Source organism: Drosophila hydei, unplaced genomic scaffold, assembly GCF_003285905.1.
Source record: "Drosophila hydei strain 15085-1641.00,03,60 unplaced genomic scaffold, DhydRS2 tig00000060-arrow-pilon, whole genome shotgun sequence".
NCBI classification, from domain to species: Eukaryota; Metazoa; Arthropoda; class Insecta; order Diptera; family Drosophilidae; genus Drosophila; species Drosophila hydei.
In genome coordinates this window covers 3,931,435-3,957,702 of record NW_022045656.1, presented here as the reverse complement: position 1 = coordinate 3,957,702, position 26,268 = coordinate 3,931,435, and the positions used below count along the sequence as shown (strand labels likewise).

The 26,268-nt window shown below is 37.0% G+C and overlaps 2 protein-coding genes across 5 annotated transcripts in view; one reads left to right on the top strand and one right to left on the bottom strand.

Moving 5' to 3' along the window:
- Nucleotides 1–23,868, bottom strand: part of LOC111594341 (serine/arginine repetitive matrix protein 1) — a 29,864-nt gene extending 5,996 nt beyond the window's left edge. For 2 of the 4 annotated variants that reach the window (XM_023307593.2, XM_023307617.2), the window contains exons 1-2: nucleotides 23,795–23,868; nucleotides 21,484–21,968 (exon numbers count right to left, since the gene is read on the bottom strand). In XM_023307593.2, the coding sequence (XP_023163361.1) occupies nucleotides 21,484–21,633 (150 nt within the window). In that variant the 5' untranslated portion in view covers nucleotides 21,634–21,968; nucleotides 23,795–23,868. Of the gene's footprint in view, nucleotides 1–21,483; nucleotides 21,969–22,826; nucleotides 22,894–23,372; nucleotides 23,498–23,794 lie in introns of those variants that run through there. The other 2 variants (XM_023307602.2, XM_023307610.2) reach the window with 2 other exon arrangements.
- LOC111594363 (phospholipase A1 VesT1.02) lies at nucleotides 934–6,937 on the top strand. The gene is made up of 6 exons (XM_023307630.2): nucleotides 934–1,250; nucleotides 4,727–4,826; nucleotides 4,897–5,051; nucleotides 5,117–5,590; nucleotides 6,215–6,368; nucleotides 6,434–6,937. Exons 1-6 carry the CDS (start codon nucleotides 1,199–1,201, stop codon nucleotides 6,642–6,644), a joined length of 1,146 nt encoding a protein of 381 aa, XP_023163398.2. The 5' UTR covers nucleotides 934–1,198; the 3' UTR covers nucleotides 6,645–6,937.
- Nucleotides 23,869–26,268: the final 2,400 nt, after the last annotated feature.

Sequence of the window (26,268 nt, the reverse complement as noted above, 5' to 3'; positions counted from 1 at the left end):
CCGCAATAAACTATATTCCGTTTTTAGAAATGGAATAAAATCACCCAAGTGTTTCTCTGTAAAGAATGCAAGAATGTGCAGTTAATTGACATAGTAAATCCTTATTTTTTCTCAGTGTATATATTTTTTTTTAATGTTTAGTTCTTTAGCTTCTTTGTCAGTATAATCAGAGCTAAGCACGTCTAAATTAGATCTCCGAAATAATGATTCTTTATTTAAAAAGTTATTTAATTTTTTGTCCGTGTAATCAGTGCAAATATATATATATTTGCCTATAAGGGACTCGAGAAAAAAGTTGTAATATTAAGATCAAATATTCAATAGATATCCCAAACCAGTTTCATTTTGTTTTTCTAAGAAGTCTTGGATTAAATTTTAAATTCAAATCTTTATTAAATTATATTACAAATAACCAAGTAACGCTTTAAATTGATTGAATAGGTTGGTCTTTTTCTCAGTGTAATCACAGCCAAACGAAGTCCCTGCATCGAAGTCAGCTAAATTAAAGCCTTTTCAACTTGGCGCTGAACTTTCGTAGTTCGTCTACGGTGCAGAAAACAAAAAAGCATTTCAACGATCTACCACATCGCAGCTTCATTTCGTATGCTAGGCGCAAGCTATTGGCGCGCGACATCAGGAAATTAAAAAAAATAACAATTTCAACAACAATTTAACGACTTTTCCAACGTGTGCGCGGGTGTGATTGCCTAATCTAAATATTTGACACAGACGAAGGCGGAACAGGCATGAAAATTGCGACGATCAAGTTCGTTGCCTCAGTCTTTTGTTTTGATTTTTTTCGCATAGGGCGCATTGATTTCTCAGCCAGGCATGGCCCAGCCACAACAAGCAATCGAGCTTAACTCAAGCAATCGAGCTCAACAGCTTCTAGACAACGAACGTCGCCAGCCGCGTTCAGTTCATCTACGAAACTTGGCCAGAACGGAGCGTTGTTGGCGCTAACTGAAAATAAATATAACTTGTGTGCCTTTGTGTGTGCGTATTAATATAGCAGGGCTGTCAATGCGGAAGCAGCCGTTAAATAAAACAAATTCAAATAGTTCACAGAGTGTGAAATTTCGTGGATGAGCATGTCCCAAGTTCATTGATCGCTCACAAATCGCTTGGCCCCGCTGACAAACTAAAAATTCGAATATATATCTGAACAAAATCATAAAACATACGCATAAATTTTGCGATGGTATTGCCAACTGCCTCAACATTGTGCAATGTCTTTACATTTCTGCTGGGTAAGTTCCCCAATGTATTCTTAACGCATTAGCAGAGCCAAAACTAGATACGTATTTAAAGATATCAGCTCTGTAAGTAAACTCCCTCTTCTGTTGTTCTTTGTATGGAACTGTTTGCTCTTGCTTTTAGACACAATATTTTTTGTGCATAAGTTCAAGGTGGTATAGATTGTAAATACTATGTACTTTATAAATAGCATGTGTGTAGATAAAAGTCTAGTGTGTATGTGTGTGTGTGTGTGCATTGATATGTGTTGCTTACATTTGTTTGGGCTTATTTGTGGGTTTACTCAGCTGTGAAAGAAGGCCGCCTATGCCACCGGGCAGCCAATAAACAACAATGGCTCATCGGATCCGCACTAACTTGTAAATAAAGTCAAGGCTTCTAATAGCTCAATTGTGTGGGAGATATGTGTAATATATAGATGTGTACAGCTGGCGGCAATATTACCAAAAATTATTTATGTTTGGTTAAGGTTGACTGAACAGCGCTTAGTTGTTGTTGCTAACTGAAAGCAAAAGTGTATTAAAAGCGGCCAAGGTATTTGCACTATTCCTTAAGACTCTACAGATTTATCATAATTTAGTTGAGCTTTATATAAATATGTGTATATATTTATATATTGTCGACTATTTTGGCTTGATGATTATGATTTAATTAAGTGATTATCAAAACTTAAGCTGTCATGTCCGAGAAGACAGATTTATTATATATTATTAAATATATATTCAACACTAAAACTTATTTAATTTGTTTTGTTTTTAAATTATCTTAAGTTGCTAATGACTAATCTAAGCATTAATAAACATTTGAATGATTTATTTTTAATATATTAAAAATAAGGAACTATACTTAAGTCTCATTAAAGTTGTGACGATATTATTTACAATATAATCTTATCAATATCATCTTAACTATATGAAATGTTTGTATTAGTTAAACGTTACCGTAATGACTAAGATCTATAATTAATATAGTAAGCTGAATATCTTAAACACATAACGTTTGAAAAAGTGATGACAAGAAATGTCTGTGTAAAGCCAATCCCCAATGTTGAATTATTTTAAACTATCCATAGAACTAATTTAAATACGATAAAACGGAGCACTAAAGGTTTTTCAGCATGGTCTTAGTAAGAGTCTCGCGCAGTCTCTATATTAAATTTGTCTATTATTATAGTACTCAATTTTTATCCTGGCAAACACGTTTTTCTTTTTTTAAATTCTAATTCAAAATGTTAACTTTCAAAAAACTTTGCGAACTTTGCTCAATACATTCATATATATTTTCCCTAATAGCTCATTGGACAAGTAATGGGAAGAACTCAGCTTAACGGTGATTTATATGCTTCTTAAATTAAAAAGCCCCCAATTAGTCAAATTTTTATGACAGTTGGGCATCCCTTGGGCCATTATGTGGAGACATTTTTATAGCTGTCGAAACACAATGTCAGCCAAGAATATATCACACCAAATCTAGAACTAAAACATAACTGCCGTGATTATTCATACTGTAACAACAATGAGAAGCGTAAGTGAGGCATAAGGTTGATAATTAGCTGACTGACAACATGAGCAAAACAAATAAAAAAGATTTAAACGAGCTACAAAAAGTCTGTAATATTTAAATGTGAAATTAAATAAAATGCACGCCAAAACGTGGAAGCAAATACGAATGCGAAACAAAACAAAACAAATTCAAGATAATGTATATATATATATATATTTATATACGTATATCTATAAAAGTCACAAAAGTCTTCCGCTAAAAGCAGAGAGAGAAAAAACTGCTCATTAATTTACATAAAGACAAGTTAAGTCTAAACTACATACATAAAATCGAGTCTACAAAATCGAATCGCTTAGCCAAGTCTGCTAACTCAATCGACCTTGTCGAAGGTCATGATTATAACGTTTCATTATTGGCGCTTAATCGAATGCATTCAATGCACAAATAACGATAAATTTGTGAATCAAAACAAAAGCGAAGAAATATGCGAATGCGATGCCATTGACATTGCGTTTGGCTGTGCTTTTGCTGTAGTTGTTGTTGTTGACCCACTGCCACGCCCTCATTACAACATCTCAGCAAACATTGAGCTATTGATTAAAAATACTTGATAAATAAACTAGTTTGACTGCCGTTTTTTTGGGCATGTTGACTATTACAGAATGTTGGTAACGCACAGATTAAAGTTGTATAAATTAAATTTGAGTTTGTCTTGGTAGATTCATCAGAACTTTAACAGTTTAATAAGTTTTAAATTTGCTCCATCAATAGCTTAGTTACTCTCTTAAATTGTCTTTTAGGTCTGACATTAAATTTTTGACTTCTCTTCAGCATTTTATCAATTTCTAAGGGGAACTGCCTGCAATACTTTTTCCCTCCTTAAAACAGCTAGAAAGCCTCTCACAAATCTTAATTGTAAGCAGTATATAATTGAATAAAGTATATTTTACAGGGTATGCATGCGTTGTCACATTACTAAAATTTGCTTGTCACTCTGTAAGCATCTCGGTACTCGCTTGTAAGATTTGGCTATGCTAAGACGTAATACACGGCGTATGCGTCACGTGCTGCTTCTGTCTTATTGTAGTTGTTGTTGTCGTTCCAGCTGGCAATGTTGTGGTTGTTATTGTGGTTGCTGTGATTGTTACTGTCGTTGTCGTTTTCGCTGTCGTTGTCTTTTTTATTATGCTAGTTCGCTCAACATCGTAATGTAAGATTCAAGTTCACGGTTAACTTGACTAGCGCCTCGCTTGGCTGGTTTCGTTTCGGCCAAGTTTTATGTTGTTGTGGCTATTGTTTGTTTGTTGTTATGACCGTTGCTGTTGTTGTTGACTTTGCTGTCTCATTAGCCACTTAATAATTCAATTAGTTGATTCCAAATAATTGCTTGCATTTTTCACATGCCAAATTGCAAATTTGAAATCGAAACTTTGCTGTTCATTATTGTTATGATACGATGTTTAACTGGACAGAATGGGTATATTAGCTTGTTGTAATGATCGGCTTTGTACAACCTGAAGTCATACAAAAAATGTGTGAAGAGAGTTTTCGCCAACGGTATTCAGCCAATAAGCGAAAGCATATTCGAACTACATCATGTCGAAAACTTTGAGTATTAAGAATAACAAATTTAAAATTTTTTTTCTATAGTCTTTATTTCAGATATCATTGTTGAAGATTGGATTGAAAATATGTTTTCATAAAATCAACAAATGTTTTAACCAGAGTATCGAGCAATTAGTTTGCCTCACTTGACTTCTCTTCGCTCGCTATCTCTCTTCCTCTCTTTGTCTTTGCAACTAGCTTTCGCATCTTCAGGGCTAACTTCTAGTCAGATGCTCTTGACTAAATCATTCTCGATGCAATTATATATAAAGCCTTGGCATTAGAAGCTCAAATAGCATCATAAAAAAATTGTAGATATTTTTAATGGAAGTATTATATTTATCTCTCTCTCAATTTGCAGCCGGCTCTCCCATCTTCTACAGTGCAGCACCGCGTGGCAGCTGCAGCAACTGCTGTGCCATACGCGAACGCGAGGACATCAAGTTTCTGCTTTACACCAGGTGAGTTTTTGGGGTTGGGCAGTATTCGCTTGGCTCATGCATATTGAAAGGTCATTTGGGCAACTTGCAGGAAAAACCGCAACGCGGCCCAGCAGCTACAGTTGAGCGACGATGGGCGACTGGCGCGAAGCAATTTCAATTTCAATTACCCGCTGGCCATCTATCTGCATGGCTTCTCAGAGTCTGCCAACGGGGAGAAGCAGAGCAGTCAGGAGCTAAAGGATGGTAACTCAATCTCTCCAGGGTCTGTCCATATAGCAACTCATACCCTTTTCCATTCTGTTCCTTAGCGTTTTTGCGACGTGGCAATTACAATGTGATACTCGTTGATTGGAGCGCCATGGTGGCTGTGCCCTGGTACTCCAGCGCCGTAGAGAATCTGCCTATTGCCGCGCGCTATCTGGCCCGATTTCTGCGCTATCTCGTCAGTAGTGGCTATGCTGTAAAGCATATACATCTGATCGGGTTTAGCTTGGGTGCCGAGGTAGCCGGCTTTGCCGGCAAACAGCTGCAGGAGTGGGGCATCAAGCTCACCAGAATAACGGCCCTGGATCCAGCACTGCCACTGTTCGAGGGCAACAGCTCCAATCGTCGCCTCAGCTCAAGCGATGCACGTTTTGTGGATGTAATACACACGGATGGCGGCATATTGGGCAATCCGAAAGCCATGGGACATGCTGACTTCTATCCGAACGGCGGACGTCCTCTGCAGCCGGGCTGTGCGAAGCAGGAAATCGCCAATAATCGCTGGCTGAACATCATCAGTAAGCTGCCGGAACCTTAGCTTGATGTAGCTAGATACTCTGTTTACAAAAAGACTATGGGAAATATAGGCTGAGGGCTAAGTGCTTATAACTAGCTATTTGCCAAGCAGACAGAGAATTGAGAAGTAATTTTCGATATGCAAATTATGGTATGTTGATTGAGGTCCATCCGCTCATGCTATATTATTTGTTTAACTCGAGTTTATATAGCTAGACTATGTGATTTTTGGAAGTGAAGCTAAAGTTCTTTCTATACTTTGTAAAATAAGATTTTATGAAGTTCATCTAGCTAGAAAGAGATTCATCTTTCGGACCATAGAGCCTCATCTTTGACTAATGATAATTTCAGCCAAGCCCTTGAAACTTGGTAAACTTAAAGAAGACCTGCATATAATTTTCTGGGTTTCTTTAAGTTTCCATACTCTGTTCTCGAATGGTAATAGAAGCATATTGTCTATGTAATTTTATCCTCTCTCTGACTGAGCAATAGCAAGAAAAACACTCCTAAAGCTTCCTCAATTCAGTCAGTTAAGCTTCTGATAATGCGTAAGCCAAGCGAAACTTTGTAAACAGAGTATCTTGCAGCGGGGTACACACTTGCTTCAATGTTTCATTTCGTTGCAGTTGGCTGCAGCCATCAACGCGCCTGGGAGTACTTTGTAGAGAGCATCCGTCACCCGCTGGCCTTCCCCGTCGAGCGGTGTGAGCCCTCGCAACACTTTGGCATCTGTCGAGATGGCAACGGACGTGCCTACATGGGCTACGGTGCTGATCCAAGGTGAGCAATCGATATAAATTATAGTGCAGCCAGCACAACACAGCTAACCATATCATATTTGACAGACTGCGCGGCAATTTCTTTTTGGAGACGAACGATGCCAAGCCATTTGGACGGCTGAGTCAGCCGTCGTCGTCAATACCTCAGCTGCCCATCACCTACAAAATGCCAGTGAATGCCTTCAGGGAGTCTGCACAACTGCAACAGAAGCAGGAGCTGGAGCAGCAGCTGGAAGATGACAACAACACGCTGAGCAACAACATTGCATTGACGTGACAAAATGTTGATTGTGCCCCCAGTCTCCATTAACATGAGATTTATGTGAGGGCGCGTGATTTTGTCGCACACAAACCCGTTGAAGGTTTCTGCCTTCCATCACGCTCTCGTCTTTTTCGTTTATCTAAGTAGATGTAAGTTGTCTTGTGATCTGTCTGATAAGTATTGTTAGCACGTAAGCTATTGTTACTTTTACTTTGAAAAGAAAATACGCAACAATTGAATGGCATTTGACATGCGCTTTTTCTCCTTGTTGCATTTGCGCCTTTCTCGAAGGATGCACTTGAGCAGCAAAATAGCAACATTTATAATTCTTTGAAAGGAATATAATTTTTATAAAATGGAATTAATATATATATATATCAGAATACATATTATATAAATTATATATTGACAGAGAAAATGAGAAGTGGAACGAAATGGGACTTGAACGTGTCTTTCTCGTTCTCTCTCAATCTTTCTTGCTTCAATAATGTTGTGTCTTGATTTGTTTGTTCTATAAATAGTAAAGCTTGTCTGTATCAGTGTAATTCATTGAAATATATATATATATATATATATATATATATATACGCCATTCGAATGGATGGTATTTTAAGCAGCATGCTTCGCCTCAATCCGTGAAAACGTGAGAGTTTGCTTAAGTTTGATTTATACACTTTTATATTCTTTTATCGATTTTCAAGATTATTTACATCTTTCATCAGCAGTTTTACAGCCTTGGCAGCCATAATATATAAATTCGATGAGGCTTTGCACGGGCTTTCTGCTGCCTGCGGCTGACCTAGTAAAATTGTGAACAAACGTAAATTCAGAAATCATTGAGCGTCGTAACGTTTAAATGGAGCGCATGTTATTTACCTAAGCAAAGATTGCAAATGCTGCAAATGCAGCAGGCAACTGCTTGTTACTTGCCACTTGAAACTTGCCACAGCTGCCGCTGGGTAAGTGGCACTGCAGTAAAGCTGTCACGTGCTGGCTGCGTCGTTCGATGTTTGCAAATCTGCCAAGGCGGCATTTGCAAGGCAAAAAGTTCTCATTAATAATGCAGCGCACACAACACACACACACACGCACACACACATATACACACCTGAGTTGCCACAACTTCCGCTCGTTAAGCGTTCGCCTATGAAATGAGTTGAAAATCGGTCGCCGCCGCAGCTCATTGCACATTATGGCGCACATCCTGCCGGTTGCTAGATGTTTTTATGGCTTTTTATTTTACCATATTTGTAGGCTGCATTTTAAAGCGATCTCTGCCTGGCTAACAAGCAATTTGCAGCTATTATAGCGCGACCTCAGCTTGACTTAAATATATTATTAATTACTTTTTAATTACTCTAATATTTTGGCTTGGACTTTTGCTATTGCCACCCATTTCTGCAACTAAATAAAAAACTGTTGTTGTTATTATTTCTTTTGCGATTTTTGTTGGCGCTAGAACAAATATTTTTGTTGGTTGCCCTTGGGGGCGTATACTTAATATTTTGTGAATATTTTTTGCTTTTGCTTCCTTCTCACTTTGCACTGCCTGCCTGCCTGACTGCCTATTTTCTAAGGTTTCCCGTTGCGTCATTGCCGTCGCCCAAAGCACTTTGAATGTCGTATTTTGTTTTTCGATACCCTAGGTGAGAGCATGTTAACATGGCTAGGGAGCTATGCACTTCAGTGGGTAACTTTTAACTCTGAAGTAATTGATACTTTTTGCTAGATATTGCCAAAAATGCTTTCTTTTTTCTGATAAGCTTTCTTAATGCATGTAATAAAAATCAATGATAGAGATATAGGGAATAATAATAATGAGAAACATGGCAATAAAAATTAAGAATATTATATTTTATATTTATAATAATAATATATATATATAATATTATTAATAATGATATTATATATGCGTATGTATGAGTATGATAATAAGTATATTTAATATTTAAAATAATAAAAATAAAATTAGTAATGATATTGATATCGCTGATAATAATAATAACACCCATAAAAGTTAGACTAATAGTTATAATAATAACCACAGTAATATTAATATTTGTTTGACACTCGACAAATGAATAAAGTATCTCAGCTTCGACGCTCTCTCAATATACAAACTCCCTAGTTTTTGGCTTTTTTTCCGGGCTTTTTGGGCAACTAAATTAAATTACTTGGGTTTGCGTTTTGTCATGAGTCACGCCTAAAACTAAGAGTCCAACTTGCTGTCTGACGAGGGTCATGCGAATAACGGAACCTGAAACTGAACAGCATAGCACCGTGCAGAGCCTGGCATAAATGAAAGTGAAACGCATAAAAAAAACACCAAAAGCGATTGACCGCCTTAAGGTGGGCCATAAAAAATGCATTAGAGAGAGCTGAGATTGTGGAGAGTATATTGAGAAATCAAATTAGTTTACCTAAGTCCCAACAAGTTTCAATGCTTTCATATTTGTCAATGCCCCGGGGAACTGTTCAAGGGGCCTTGACTATACTGTTTGTATAACTCGTATAGTTACTACAGTTAGCATATCAATTATACGTCGCCGTCCAGTTGTGTTTGGGGCCAATTAAATGTGAGTTGCGCTTATGATGAACGTTTTAGGGGTGGCTCTATTCGATATAGCAGCCTGGCATGCCATGACCATGTCGCACACATGACAATGGGCCACTGAACAAGGTGCAGACACGTGCAAAATGTGCCGCATACTGGCCTGATAAACGAGTCAGCCCACGCAGGACACACACACGGGACAGGACGCGGCGCTGAGTCATGGGCGTTGTCTAATGAGCTGTTGGTTGGAAATGGGCCTGCTACAGCCTGGCAGGCTGGAAGGCAGCCTGACTGATTGATTGATTGATTGATTGATGGCTGTTCAAATTGATTGTTGTCGTATTTGGCCTATATCCATGTCATATTTATAGCTAAATTCATATGTAATTTAATACATTTCGTGTAGGTTTTTGTATTTGGAGTGTGTCAGACAGTTTGACACCTCGAAGTAGGCTACTCAGCATAACACGAGCATGCATGTACTCAATCAGTCAATCGTTGTCAGTCAGCCAGTCCGCTAGCAACTCAGTCTGTTAGCTTGACAACACCTGCCTGTTCTTGCATTGCACTTTAAATTTGAAGGCACTCAAATCCAATAAGGCAGCCGAAAAAAATTAATTAAATCGATAAGGCTTTCGCTTTGTGCTCTCACCGCCGCTTTTATGTTCGCTATGCATGCTACGGCGGGAGAGCTAAGTCCGCCTCTGTGCATGTTATACCCTGCATGCAGGCAGTGATAAGGTGTGTGCGTGAGAGTGGGTGCTGAGATCTAGTTCATTATTGGAAAGCAATAAAAATATCCTTGGCTCACAATGAAATATATTAAATTGGTTACTTTTTTTATATATTTCTTTTATATATTTTCGGAGTTTGAAATTCTAGCAAACAGTATTTTCTACTCTAACCAGTATCTGATATCTTGTTAAGCACAAATGTCAAAGCAAAAAGGCTTAACTCTTGATATATAATCTTATGAATAATGGGAACTATACTGAGCTGTTAATGTTTAACATTCTGTTAATGTAATTTTCTTATATAGACTGTAAGTATTCTGTATTTACAAGGTAAGACCTCTGTATTAAAAGATAAATGTCTGTTAAAAAATAATTATCGTAAGCAACATTTCATTTTCGCTAAAATCTATTTGACATCACAAGCAAACGTTACAAATTAAAGTTATATGCCTTACATGTAAACTTAAACTCAACAGCTGGAGATGTTCCACATAGTTAACATATTTAATATATTTTTATATAACATTTATAGAGCAGCTTCTAGTCTAATAGCTTAGATTTGACCCCAACTTTAATAACTGGGTGCTGCATAGCCTTTCATAGTGTCCTGTTAGCTGCTGTCTTTGTCTAGGTTTCTACTATTGCAACGAGAGACAGAAAGAGGTAGGCGAGAGAGAGGCTCATACTGGGACAACAGAGTGAAGAAGACAATAAACATTCCTATTAAGTTATACAACAGGGCGACTCTACTATCCACAGTGTCTATGGCTCTGGCTCTGTGTGGGAGCCTGTTTATTTGTTGCATACTTGCCAGCGCAACAATGTCATGAAAATTGCATTAATATCAGCGACGTTTACGTGCCAGCGACTGAGAGCGTGTTTGTGTGTGTGTGTTGTGTGTATATTCATGTTGTCGCTAAGTGAATTTATTGCATTTAATATGGTTTTCATGTCAGCTGGAACAGCGGTCAATATTTTATACATTTTTATAGTGAGCAGCCACGGCAAACAAGCTCATTAAAGCGAACAAGATGTTTAAAGAGCGCGACACAGATAGAGAGAGAGAGAACTAAAATATGATATGTTTGTGCCATCTATACAGGATGTTCTAATTGCCATACACATTAAAATCCAATTAAATGTCAGCAAACACTAAAGGCAATGTCGTGTTGGCTTTCAATTGAAGCCAGTGAAGGACTCCACGCCACACACCACGATAATTAGCTGAAAAATTTGCAAAGGAATCAATAGACGTATAACGGACAGCACAAATTAATTGATTCACGGACTGACTGCTTCATAATTAACACATCGACTGAGTGACTTTAGAGCTCCATGCTCAAATAGCTTGATAATTGAGTTGAAAATGTAAAACTTCAAAGAAATAGATTGATGAAAAGGTTGATTGATTGACTGCAGAGTACAGTAATTGATAATGGATAGACTAAGGCACTCCATTTAAAAAAGTTTAAATTACTAAAAACATAAAAATATATTATATCATTTTTAAACGGACTTTGATTCATCATTGCACAATTCAAGATGTAACTGAATACAGCATTTATTTCTTAAATACTGATGAATAATGAAACAATTTGATTGACTGAAGATCTGATTTTTAATCAATTCATGAAACTAAACCATACAGATTCAAAATAACAGAGGGATAGTAAGAATAATCAATAGATATATTAGAAGCAGACTTTAGATGACTGCTAATAAGATCAGAATATAAATCCACCTGTAAGAGAGTTGAATAGATAGCTAGGGAAAGTTCGAAAAGATCATCTCACAGAATTAAATTATTATCAAAAACCTATTTATATTTATACATATTTACAAAAAAAAAAAAACATATTAAAATAGTAAAAAATAAATAAAAAGAAAATTCCACTTATTTTAAAATATAAGCAAAATCTTAAATAAAAGACACAACGTATACTGCTGGAAAATAACAATAGCTGTGAAAAACTGGACATTTTCTGCTGCCGTCGACTGTTTCTGTTGTTTATCAATTGATGCGCTGGCTAATTGCAAAATTTGCGCAGACAGATAGGCAATGAGCACAACAACAATGACAACAAAACACGGACAACAAAGACAATGAGCCGTACACACAAGCGATGCCTACTAAAGTGCAGACAAAAGTGTCAAATTTGCCAACTAAACAGCGCGCACACACAACATACAATACACACACACGAACTCATACACTGAGAGAGCAGCCTCATCAAGCGTAATTATGGCTTTTAACACATACAACGGGGCAAAAAGTGAAAAGTGGAAATTGCCGCTGCGATGCCATTTTGGTTTATTCATTGGAATTCAGTTGACAGGAGCTGAAAGCAAAGCTGAGCGGGGTAAAAAGGGAAGAGCGACAGAGGTTGGGTTCGGAGGGGTTAGGCGTGCAAGCGTAAATGATATACTAGTTAACTTAGTTAGCCGTTAGTTGCGAAATGAGTCAGCGAAATGGCATACTCAAAAGTGGCAATAGACGAGAGTTGACAGCAAGAGGAAAAGGTAATACACACACACACACACACAGAGCGAGAGAGTGAGGCAGGGGGGAGAGGAAATAAGGGAGCTAAAGAGTAGCTTGCTAAAAGCATATAAGCTATGGAGCTGCTAATATGTGTGAAAGTGTGAGAGCGTTATTTTTTAGAATGTGCAGCTGCCGTGCAGCAAGTGCACAGTTGGCGGGGGCGTGGCATGCCCATGGCATCGACTCAATTTGAACAAGAACGCAAGTGCGCTTTTGTGTGATGCGTGCTGCAGTAAGAACAGTTACACTTAACTCAAAAAATGGTCTTTAAATGAGCTGTGAAAGAGAAATGAGAGGAAGTGAGAAAAGCGTTGCATACTTTACAGCGCAGTATAAATTTCAAGCCAAACGCGTGGGCGTTGGCCATGTAGACCATTTAAAACAATTGTCGTAGTGCCTAATGGAAACTCCATTGAAAGCATTTGGCAGAGAAAACAATAAATTTAATTGAAATGTGGCCTTGACTAAAAATGCGGGCGAATGGAGAGAAGAAGAAGAGATTGAGGATTGAGGAAGCGATAAACGGACAAAGCAAGCTCGGTTTTTTGTTATTTCAACTAAAAGTGTTGTGCGTGTGTGTGTGTGAGTGTGTCGGTCTTTGTGGGCGGTTTTCCAATTTCGCGTCTTCCATTTCCTGCCAAGCGGCGGTGTGCAATGCAAATTTATGACATTGTCCCGTTATATATTTTTTCCAACAAGCTTTTTAGTTTTACGTGAAACTTTTTTGTCTTCTTTTTATATACCCTGTGAAAGAGGAGGCTGGCCATACACATAAAAAGAAGAATGAAAAGTTAGACTCTAATCCAATACAGGGTATCTATGAGTTGTGCCTGGTTGCATTGTTAAAAAGTTTTTTGTTGCTGGACTTGAGCTATGCTGCGATATGGTCAATGTTGCCCTAAATGAAAGCTGCAACTTTTTGTGGCTTTAACTTTGAGCGCATAATGAAATGACAAGCCAGAGGGACAAACTGTACATCAGATTGTAGTTTAAAACAAAGGCAGGCAACATAGAGAAGCGTAAAATAAATCAGAAAGGGAAGCAGTGGGGGAGGACGCATTTTGCTGCATTGCATCTGCAGCTGCATCGATTTGTATTTAAAGTTTGCACAACAATCGAGTCTGGGGAAATGCAGGCATACAATTTGTTTGGCTTCGGATTATAACTTATCTAAAAAACTTTCTCTCTGTGGCACATATCAATATGTATGAAGCTAAACAAAACAAATGACAGAAATACAAAAGTTGCCAAGATGGGGCAGGGGAATAGCTTGAATTGATATTAAAACCATATTTAGTTTTGTGTCTGGCTTGTCTAAGTTTCTTCTAGCAAAATTCTATCAGGCTGAGGCAGCCTAAAAACTATTAACAAAACTCCTGAAAGAATGTTTTGCCTACGCTAATAACTAAATATTTTTTTAAATATCTTAGTTTTAGAATGATTTATTTCAGGTTGGGTAAGAGATAAAAATTTTATATTATAAGCTTCGCTTTTGAATATATAAATATTTTGAAAAAAAAAATGTCTTTTTTTAAGTTTCCCTCAACAATTTGAATTCTCTTGCGTTTTATAAAATAATTCTTTGAAGCTCGAAAAATCATGAACAATCTACAAAATAAACTTCCTGGGAATTCTCTGTAGTATTTCTCGCAATGTTCACTATTCACACCTGCTGTGCTATCAGAATTTATTTGCTAGACAATCTTTAGCGCTCTCCAAGCGCCATTTAATGCTGCTCAGCTTAAAGGACTTGCCAAGACCCACGCGAAACTCTAAATGCTTCAATCAATGCAATTATAAAAAAATATAAAACAACAACAGACATATCTATATAGCTGTACGTGCTAAGCTTACTATATATATTTATATAGTGTATGTGTACGATTTAATGGCGCAGACATCGCGTGAGCTGCGCTAATGCATTGCCACACCCTGCCGTGGCGCACTGAGTGGGAACGTTGCGAGGGGCAACCCTTTGTAGTCAGGCACGTCGAGTGCAGCACGTGAGGCGAACGCAGTGGCTGATTGTAAAATTAAGCGAACCATGGCAACAACAGCAACAACGACAAGGACAACAATGGCAGCGACTTGAACTCAATGCGTAAACACTAAAGTTTAATGCACTCTAATTGCTGGGGCAGAGACATCAGGAGCTGCTGTTAAAGTCGGATGTTTGAAACGCAAACGGAAGCGGCCGAGACGACAAAGCAACTTTGACGGCGTCATCAAAGTTGATTCTAAGCTGCACTGCGAGAAAAGATAAAGTGGAGGCGGAAGTCGTAAATGAGCATTGAAACGAAATTTAGTTTTCAAAGTAGCCAGAACAAAAGGCATAAGGCTACCGAACTCTAAACTACTCTAAAAACAATGGCTAGGTGAAGATAGAAGCTTGAAAGAGATAGAGATAGAAAGGTAGAATGCTGTTCATTCTGATAAACTTAAACAAAATTATCCCAAGAGTAAAATTGCATTGTAAGAGATATATTAAATAAGAATATTTTCAAAGATATTACCATATCTTGGGGTAAATGAAATCCATACAAGGCCCTACAACAGTTTAGTCTTAAAGAAGCATTTATATCCACATTGGCTACATTGAGAGCAGAATATTCTTGAAGATGCGTTATGTATTAATGTACTCAACTAAAGGCACTCAAGCTCTTAAGTCAACTGCAGATTTTGAATACATAGATAGCTTTTAAATCGGACATGAGAACTGAGATATCTGCTAAATTTTTACTAAAAAGTTTCCAATTCTTCAACAATTTTGTTTAAAATCGCTCAAAAGATTTTTTGAGACTTGACATAATGAAAGACTTAGCGCTAAGCATAGTAATTTAGGTTTGCTAATTCTCATAGTGCATAGAAAGCCTCGGATTGCTTTTCTGTTTATATGTTTATATAGTTATGATATACAGTTTGTCTTTCAGGTATAGAATATAGTGATAATATGGAAGGCAAGCATTTCATGCCAAAGCAGTCGAATTGCTTTTTAATGCCTCAAATTTCAATGACACCCCTTTCGCTGTCGACTGCTTAATGAAATTATGCTTCATTCAGGACCTAAATATTTGAGTCTTTCGTTGCTCGCAGTGTAGCGGCATTTAATAGAGCTAAATTGCGGGTTGGCGACGGCATTGCGTGCAGTCTGGCTACCGAAGCGCTGACACAAAGGTTCAACCACTTGGCGCTTGGCGAGGCAACAAAGCAATGGCTGCCATGCGGATATCCGGCTAAGTTGACTGCGTGTGTGAGTGACCGAGTGTGAGTGTGTGTTGAGGGAGCAGCGAACGTGTTTAACGGTCATCAAGTTGATTAATGTTTGATTTTAATGATTTATTTAGTCGCGTCTGCAGCAGCAGCAGCAGCAGTAGTAGCGACAGTAGCAGCAGCAGCAGCAGCCGGAATAGCTCTTACGTAAACAGGTAAAAACTATGAGGCCCAAAGCTCTATATCAAAAGCACATTTATAACGTTGTAGTACACGAAAAAGGGGGGACTTGGCCAGCAGAAACACTAAAAACGAAATTATTTTCAAACGCTTTTGTGTGATTTATTTGGCTGTCTGTGACCACAAAAACCTAACGAAACGAAACGAAACGAAAACGAATCGAAAGCCAAGGCCCAGTATTTGGGCCCGGTCTCCTTTATTTTTTGGCATTCGACAAAGTCCTGCTGCAATCGAATGACTAAGCTACTTTTCTGCTTTCTTTTATTCTCTTTTTGGACAAGTCAAATTTGGTGTGGTCAAAACGGCATCTGCAATTGTTCGGCCAAGCTGCAAATTGCATTGGAAGCTAATAATAATCGGCAAGAATGTCCAACCGAAGGTAAAGCCCATTAATTTAAAGCCCTTTTCAATGACAGGGCCCTGTCGTTGCGACTTCCGCTCAACTAAATTATAAATTTTACTGCCGAACACAATAAAAGAAGCAACAACAGCCAAAATATTGGTCAAATTTGAGCAGCGTGTTCTTGAGCCTTTATCTATTTTGTTTATGTTGCAGAGTCACGCGAGTTGCCAACATAAAAATTCTTGGCTGCTTGTTTACATTTGACAGCGTTTTGCTTTTAAATGGAGAGACAGCTACCAGCACGCTGCCATTCGCTAATCAACATTTGATGGCCTGGGACTAGGCCTGCGTATGCGTCATATTTTATGCCACTCTGCATGAATAACATATCGCGCATACGCCGCGTACCACATTCATTCGTATATATATATGCATGTATCTTCTACTCATAATTAGACGCCATCAGCGCCTTCGCAATCAGCTGTGGCCAATTCTCTAGTCAGCCGACCAACCAGCGGTTGCTGCTGCTGCGGCCTAACATTTGGGAAATGTAGAGGCATAGGCGCGTACAGCGTGTCGTATACGCAATGACAGGCACTTTAGGGGATTAGCCAGCGAAATGCTAGAGATCCTTATAAGATTCTGAGTTGATGTGAATCAGCTGATGGCTGTTATAAAAACTTAATTCTAATTGCGTAAAGTAATTGCGAAAATTTTTCATTTTTTTTTTATAATATATATGAAAATTTTAATGGAAACTATTGTTAAGACTACTAAGTAAAGTGTTGGAAGTAAAAGCAGATGGTACGATATATCCGACTTAAATAGCAGTTTGAAAAAATATGAATGTCTTTTAAATTAGACCGCCTTCTTTGAGATCAAGTATGTAAACGCGACTTAACACTTAAATTTGAGACTCAAAGTTATAGTTATAGGGGTCTCTGCATACATTAAAAATATAAAATAAAACAAACATCTGTAACTGCTATGCAGCTGTCGCTTGAAATATAAACAGCTTTGATAGTCGTAGAAAGGTTGAGCTAAGTTTATAGCAGCGATATTCTAAGCAATTGTTGTTACAAAATATGCAAAAGTTATCTTTGGATTGTAATTTCTTCTTTTCGTCTACATAATCAGTTAATTACCTCATCAGGAAAAGACAAACGCTTTCAATTACATTTTTTCTTATATTCCTTTAAAATATTTAAGATTGTATTTAAGATGTATCTAGAGTCCAGTATCTAATAAATAGAAATATTTTCTCATATAATAGCTGTTCATCTATAATCGATATATTATAGGTAACAATCTCATAATAGAGCACATTACATTTGATTGTATGTTAGCCTTCCAAATTGCTGGTTAAGTGTGGAGTACCGTTAAGATAGCTTTTAAACTAACATGAATTTTTAATCCAAATTAACGAAGAAACATAAAATAATATTTTGAACAAATGGGACATAATTAAAAAATAATAATAGCTCTCCAGCTCTATGGTTAGCTAGGTATTTAGCCAAATATACCTTCCTACTTTCACTCTCTCTCTCTCTTAAACATTAGTGTAATACGAGTCGCTTGTGAAATGCCATGACAAATGCCATAATGAGCTCATTGCCTAGCATTTCCTGTACTCCACTTCCTCGACTCTTTCTCCACTTTGTCAGCTAATTAAAATGCCAGTTAGCTGTAGGACAAAATTGCTTAGATAGAAGCCTACCTGTGCTTCGCTCCCCATTCACTTCATTGCCTGGCTTTGCTCTTTGCCTTATTTGCGTTCGCTTTGAGGCGTTGCGCATAAATTTGGGGGCCATCCATTTGTAGGTTGTCCCCTCTTAGCTCTAGACTCGCACATGGCCCTTGGCATTAGCCTAATTGTTGGCACAGACACATACACGCACACACACACACACACACACAATGGGGCGCTTGAAAAAGGTAATTTTAGTTTTCGCATTTTGTTGGGCATTTAATTGTAAAAGCATTTTAATACGCAGTTCATTTTTTTTGTAAATTTTTGCTCTAATGTTGCATAAAAGCATTTTCGTGTGCCAATTCTGTGTGTGTGTGTGTGTGTGTATGTATTTGTTGTGCCTTTTCAAGGTCGCGTGCTGAAATTACAGTCACGCGTCAGATTTTATGCAAAGCAGGCAGCGTAGGACTCAGCCAGTTTTTAAGTATTTTCTGCATTTACAATTGCCCAGTTCGCAGTCCTTATATAAGTGTGTATGTATCTGTGTGTGTGTGTGTATATATATGTGTGTGTTGTGGCTGTTTGCTTTTTGCTTGCCTGCTTATGAACCTTTTGAGCAAGTCATAAATTTTCAACAAGTCTTGTAAAATCTCAAGTGAGCTTCACATTTTCTCACAGTGTTCGCGTTGTTCATTTGCTTGTTGTTGTTGTTGTTGTTGTTGTTGTTGCTGGCATGTAAATGAACAAAGCGAAAAGTTTGTGTTTACCTTGTACTACGATATGCATGTGGTTTATGTCTATGATAACGACTGACAGGCTATAGCTCTTCCTACTTGACAAGCTATAAGCAGTTGCGAATTAGAAGAAAAATTCGAAGAATATTTAAGCTTAAATATACGCGATAAGAAGTCTATAGGGCATGAGAAGTGCATGAGAAGATGAGCAAAACAGAAGATTTTATTAAAATTTTGCTAGTTGTTCTATTAGAAATATAGTTGGGGATACTAGTTTTAGTATTAGTACTAGTACTAGTGAGTGAACCCGATGGGGCAGTTAGCTTGTAGAGTCGCTCATGATCGACACTTGAATCAGAGAATCATAGCTGATTAAAAAAAGCGAACATATTACTTATGAATAATTAAATAAGTATGTAGAATATATTATTCATGTTCGATGAAATAGTTGTGCAATAAACTTAATTTAGATCCGATTATATATGTATATATATTTATATATATTAAATACGTTGAAAAGCTCATTTTATGTGATAAATTCAATTGAATTTATTTTCAACATTAAAGAGTGAAAGCTCTCGATTCTAACTCAAAATTCAATTTTCTATTATACCTATTCTATTATACCTATTCAACCAAGATGCCATTCGATTTACCTTCACTACTGGCATTTGTGTCAACTATTCAAGTGCTTTTTATGGTTTCAATTCCCCTTGGGGTTCCCTTCTTATATTTTTGCATATTATTTTAGTTCTTATTTGTTTATGTCTTCCCCCTAGAGCAAAAGCCAACATTTTGAATGTTGGCCTAAAATGCAAATAATTTCACACTTGTACACACACACACACACACACATGACTACAAACACACTCGCACATACACACATTCTCTTTTATATGAAATGTCACATAAATTTACGACACTTTTTATAGTTTCCCTCAGTTTTTTTTTCTCTTTTACCTTTGACAAAAACTAAGCTAAACCTCACCTTTGGCGATTTATATACGACGTTTTTTATTTTACGAACTATTTGCTAAAGTTAAATGTGAGGCCAAAACAAACAAATATTGTACATAAAAAATAAGAAGACACTACCAACAACAACAACAATAACAACAGGAAGCACTTTAAAATGTCAAAGGGATGCCAGAAGCAGCAGCAGCGGCGGCGGCGGCAACTCAGTCGCAGCGCAGTCAACGCTTTTTGTAGGCACTTAAAAGTCGACCTGCCTCTGGTTGTTGTTGCTGTTGTAGCTAATGATGCCTGCAGCTTTGATAAAGGCTCCGGCATCATTCAACGGTTTTATTGCACGTTTTATGTGCCGAGCATAAAAGCCGAAATACACTGTAAAAAATACATATATATTATATATATATATGTATACAGTATATATATATATATATATGCTGTACAACCTTGAGTTGTTTCGAAATCTCTGAGCACATATGCTTCTTACTATATAAAGATGTTTCAACCTCATTTTTTTAATAAAAGGATAGGCATAAATAAGATGACATAATATTGACTAAAGCAATCATTGTCTCTAGAGCTGTTGAGTTAGAAAATGTGAAGAGAAAACGAGCAGATTAATAAGAAATATTGAAATATATTAAAATATGTATAATTTATGGATAATTATAATTAAATAAATTATAGATAATGTTACTTAAACGATGGAGGCAAAGTTACTTTTGAGTTAGCAAATTGTAACAATTAATTTATTAGGAATATACAAATGAAATAAAATCAATTGAAAATTATAGAAGTGCAACGCGAAGAAAAGAAATGAAAGAAAATATGATTATATGGAGAAAATAATAAATAAAATAAATAATAACAATTAGGATAAGTGAAATAAAAACTCAAATGTGTTTCTAATTTGATGCCACATTCCACTTACCTAATACTTGAGCAAGTTTATCAGATATTTTAGAAAAGAGATTGCAATGGAATGTTTCAGTTGTTAAATTTAAATGAGAAGCAATGCTATACACTTCTTTTAGTTACCTTTCATTTACAGTTGCTAGGATAATTAGTTGAAAATAAAAGAGCCAAACACAAATAGAAAATGTGAGAGAAAATATTTTGCTGCTAATTGTTTGTTTTCTTTTTTTTATTTATAGATAGTCAAAGACTGGTCAGAATTAGTAAAACAAAATGGGAGCGAGGTATGCGGCAGAGGAAGACATAGTAAAAGTAATGCATAAATAGAATATTAAAGTCATACAATAGACACTTCTCTGCTCGCCTTTTAGAGCTGCTGTTGAATATGCCATTTGAGAGAGAAAAATAAAAATAAAGCGAGAAAGTGAAAATATATGTAAGAACAAAAAGAAAATATATTTCGAAATATTTAGTGGATAGATAGAGGCAGACAGATCCCACACAGCATCCAATTTATTGAATAACTAAATACAAATAGATATATTTTTATAGTTAATCATATAAGACATGAAGTTAGCACATTTATTCGAAATAGTTAAATTTTTATAAATTGATAAGACTTAGTAACTACAAGCCACGCTTTTCAAGTCTCTTCTATAATATACACTGTACTATACTACTACTATAATATACATTAGATATTTTCATTTTATATACTTAAATTTTTGCTCAGTGTACGACTTTGCAACATACTGCCAAACAGACTTCTTAAACACCGGACACTGATTCCACATTTTATGATACAAAAATTGCTATGAAACATATGCAAACATGAAATTAATTTTTCTTAGTGTAGATTTTGGTACATAGCATACTTTTTGGGGCGCAACTTAGCATATTTTTTGGTTCGTTTCGTTACTTACGATTTTATGATGCAGCGCTGAGAGCTCCCGTTCGGTGACCCTTCGACTGGCTGCCTCGCGCCGTCTCTGCCGGAACTGGCTGTACTTGTAGGCGAGCATTACGCCGGGCAGGGCGAGCGCCTCCAGTGGGGATTTGCGTCCAAAGGGCATCCTTTTCGAAGATGCTGTAGTCTTTGTCTGCTCGGTGTTGAATTATTGCTTGCTGGTTATTGACAATTGCTTAAGCTCGCTCTCTCTCTCTCTCTCTCTCTCTGTCTATCTGTCTCACGCGCGCTCTCTCTCTCTCTCTCTCTCTGTTTCTTTTTCCGGTTAGTGTCTCATTATTAAGATTATGTAAGCAGAACAGGAGCTAAGCATTATGTTCCTTTGTTGTCAGGCAGTACTTAGTCCATCTGCTTATCGACTCGCACAATTTTTCAATTCAATTTGTTTTTCCGTTTCCTTCGCATGCTGCAATTCACTTTGCATTCGATTTTGCAAATCGCCTGTGAAAACAATTTATCATGTGGGGCTCAACACGTTGATTGCATCCACTCTTGAATTTGAGTGCGCTGTAAGTGTTTTTGATATTCCCCCAAGGAGGCAGGAGGCGAATGGATAGGTCGGAGGCTGCCACAACTACAAAATGTCATGTTTTGAGTATTTACGGATGCTCGAGACATAAATTGTGTTTTACAGATAGATTTCGCCTCGAAATCGACATGGATTTTGTTTCGTTGCCATTTATAGGCTTTATGAATATTCACAGAAGATTATAAGCTATTGCTGAGAATCAGCTTTGTTAAGGTGGGTTTCATAAGAAAGTAACCAGAGATATTTATCTCTTTGTTGACAGAAAGCATTTGATTGAAAATGTATTGAAGCTTTTCTTACTATTCTGTTTTACAATTATACAAGGGAATATTACTATTTTAAAATAATTATTTGCGAAATTGAGAATGAGAATTCACACAAGAAACAATTATTGCAAGATAAAATAAATATAGTCGAAATTGTTTTTTATTGGTTTGCCTAAGGCAGAACATAAATGCACATCACAGATATTCAAAATCATATACAAAATGCATAGTTCCAACAGGCAGATAGATAGATAAGTAAATGAATTTTATCCTAATAATAGTATTTAAATTGATATGAATATATTTATCAACAATAAATGTGATTAGAAGTAGAACAAGACAAGCACTTTTCGTGCCAAAATAAATGAAAGTAGAAAATTCTCTGCCTAATGAAAGAATTTTAATAAGTCAAAGAAGCAGCAAAGAGATTTAAAGAATCTTCAGCTCTATGCTATATATTTCAATTTGAATGATATCGAAAAAGTATCTTAATATATATCTTACTATATATATTAAATATATATTTTCATTTGGCATGCAGCATTAGAAAACGTTCTATAAAAATTTCTTTAGCTCAGCCATATATTTGCAACAATTCATAATTTAATTAACTTTTCTGTGACATTTTTTGATAGTCAGCAATTTAGATTCGCACAATTGAAACAATTTGAAAAGGTCCATTCGAATGGCCATTTGTTTGGCTTAGTTTGCCTAGGATCTGGGGTAAGGGTGCTCCAGGCAAGGGACACTTGTCATTATTTGTCAGAGTCCTGGCATTAGAGAGTCTAATAAATTTATGCTTTGGCTTTAGACAGTATCAAATTACAAGGCGAAGATGAGCATTAATTTCAATTAGAAGTTGCACGCAAGCGAGACACATACACGCACTCGCTCTGTCTCCCTCACACACATACACGCTGTAAATCACAGCAAAGGCTGCCCAGCGGGCGGGCTGTGCAGGGGCGTGGCGAAAGAAACTGTCACTGATTACACGCTGCGTTTAGTTTGACTTTTATTTTTATTTTAGTTAAGCTACTCAAACACACTCACACACTCTCACACACACACACAGATAAAGGCGCGCGCGAGGTATGGCGTGTGCGAGCAAGACAGCGTTAGTTTTTGCGCACTTTTTGCTTTTCACTTCGCTTTCACGTGCCACGTGCGTCGGCGACGAACGCAGAACGTTGAATGTCGCACAGAAGCTTCGCTGTTTCCCACGCAACCAGCACTGGAAGCTGCGTAACTGTCACTATGCTCGAGTGTATGTGTGAGTGTGTGTGTGTGAGCGACGCCGTTCCAGCTCTGCTGTAGCTGAAGTCGCTTCCAATGCGGATTGTTTATGCTAACAGCACGCGGTGCGCTGCTTGGCGTTGCTCCTACAGTTACTTTTTATGCATTGCTTTTGCTTTTATTTTGCTATTGCATTTTCAACTTTATGCGCTGCTAGTTTCTTTCTGCCTGCAACTCACGAATTTGCCTTTAACTTTGCGTTTTTCGCACGTTACGTATACGCCGCGTGCGCCGCGGTCGTGCAACATGCAGCGTGGTGCCTTCGCAGACGACTGCGGCCAACACTCACGCTTCCAGCGGGCCAAAGCAAAAGCAAAGCAACGCAAAGCAAATGCGCAGAAGCTACTCACATACAGTTAGCCGGCAAAAGTTGCTTTTCCGCGTATAACAGTTGTTGTAAACAAAACGTCATCAAATTATCTATGTGTGTGAGTGTGCGTGTATGTGTGTGTAAACAAATCACAGACTGGGGGCACATTTACAGTTGTCGCAGTTCTCAACATTTGCGACACTTTCCAACTGTTTTTTCTTTTTTTTTGCGGTCAATTTGCAACAATTCAATTTTATGAGCGCTTGTTAATTATCGCTTGGGCCTTGTTCAGCTAATTGTTGTGGCTTTTTATTAGCCCTTCTGTGGCAGGTCACCCCAAATTTGTGGGTCTAAATGGTCTAGAAGTTGAGAATAAATTAAACTGAATATTTAAAAATGATTATAAAAATGAAGTGGAATTCAGGTTACAGAATATTTTTTTATTTGCAATCTGAATATTATGATATTCAGCTTATGTTAAGAAAGATTGCATAACGCAAAGCAAAAGGCTGCTATGCTGATGATCTAAGAAACATGCCTACAATGTTGCTGCAACAAAAGTTCGTTGTTGTTTTAAGATCAGGTTTGAGACTATAATAGAAAAGCTAGCAACACAACTGAATGTAATCTAAACATTACCGAAATGTATCTGTAACATAAGCTGACAACCCAGCCAAACCAGATTATGCCTTAAGAAATATACTTAAAGTGTTGCTGCAGTATAAGCTAGCAACATTACTATGCTGCTACAACATAGCCTAGCAACATCTAAATGGCGCAAAGCAAAACAGCATGTTGCTAACATGCTACAACTTTAAAATGTTGCGGTAAACTTATCTAGCAACAAAGTGATTGCGTTTGATTCTTAAACTATACAAAAGTAATTTTTTATAAATATTATTCTTAAAGTTTTGTTTCAAGCCAATTTTAAATTAAATTATCAGCATAAGAGCATAGCAACATGTTGCTAGCGCACTAGACCACTAACCAGATCCGCGTTCTGCAGACACATACTCCGAAAACATTCTTATTTCTAGTATGTATGTTAACTAACAGGACATGTTAACTAACAGATAATACAACATATTCAGACAAATACGCACACCAACCAACACAGTTACTGCAGATCAATAGCTGTTAAGAGCGCAGGTCAACAAAGCACCAACAACAATAGCAACTACAACAAAATGCCAAATGCCCAAACAAAACGGCAAAGTAAAGAAAAGTCAAACTAGCGTTAGCAAAGTCACTGGAAGGCAAAGCCACACGAAACTGTGCTACGATTGCTCAAACTGTTCTATGCCCGATGAGCGTAAGCTCTCTCTAGAAAGTGAGAACGAGTGCGAGCGACACTCTCGCGTGGCCTGCTTTGCCAGATGCAAAAAAAAAAAAACAAGCCCAACCAATGCGAAGACAACAACAAAGCGACGCTATGGAAATGATGACGTAAATTGAAAGCCAGCTACAACAACAGCAGCAAGAAATTCTATTTGCATTGTTCTTGTGTCTGTCCATTTGTTCGCTTCCAACATTTGTCTGTCTGCCACGCAATGTGCTCAGGTGTTTTAGTTGGGAAAGGCGGCATGGGCCGTCGCTTGTTTGTCGAGCATTTGTCGATGCGAGCAAGTGCACTTCACAGATACATAGATACATACGCACACACCGATACTCACATGCACACTTATACAGATACGCTGGTATTCGACCAGTTGCCAGCCCATTTCTAATGACATTTGCTTCGTTGTTTCGCGGGCGCTTTTAACGACTCACTGACAATGCTACTATTTCCGCTTAAATGCGTTCGCAGCGACTCTTTTTGAGATGGGCGCGTGTCGTGACACGAGCAATTAGTGTTTGCATATTAATTAACAGGCAAATCAAGGCTAGGGCTAATGAATCATAAAAGCATAGAGCTAAAAATAACTTCAAAGCTTTCTTGGCAGACTTTGCGCTATTCCTAATTGAATTGTACACTAAAAATAGTTCAATGTAAGCAAGCGCGTATGATAAGCGCCTCAGTTGTTAACTTAAACATTCATTCAACTTAGGTAACAATTTTTATATAAAATTGTAGTAAATTTATATCAAATCGTTGAAAATATTTTTTTATGTTTTTTTAGGTTTCCTTTACATAATATATGTATATAATATATACATGTATATATATAAAATTTTTTAATTTATATGTAATTTTTATATATAAATTTTTAAAAATTATTTTTAATTATTGTTATCTAAATTTTTAATATTTGTGACGTGTTTAAATGTAAATTAAATTTTCATAGTTACAAATATCCTGCAATATAAGTAAAATATTTGTAATGGCTTTTAAATTTTTTTTTT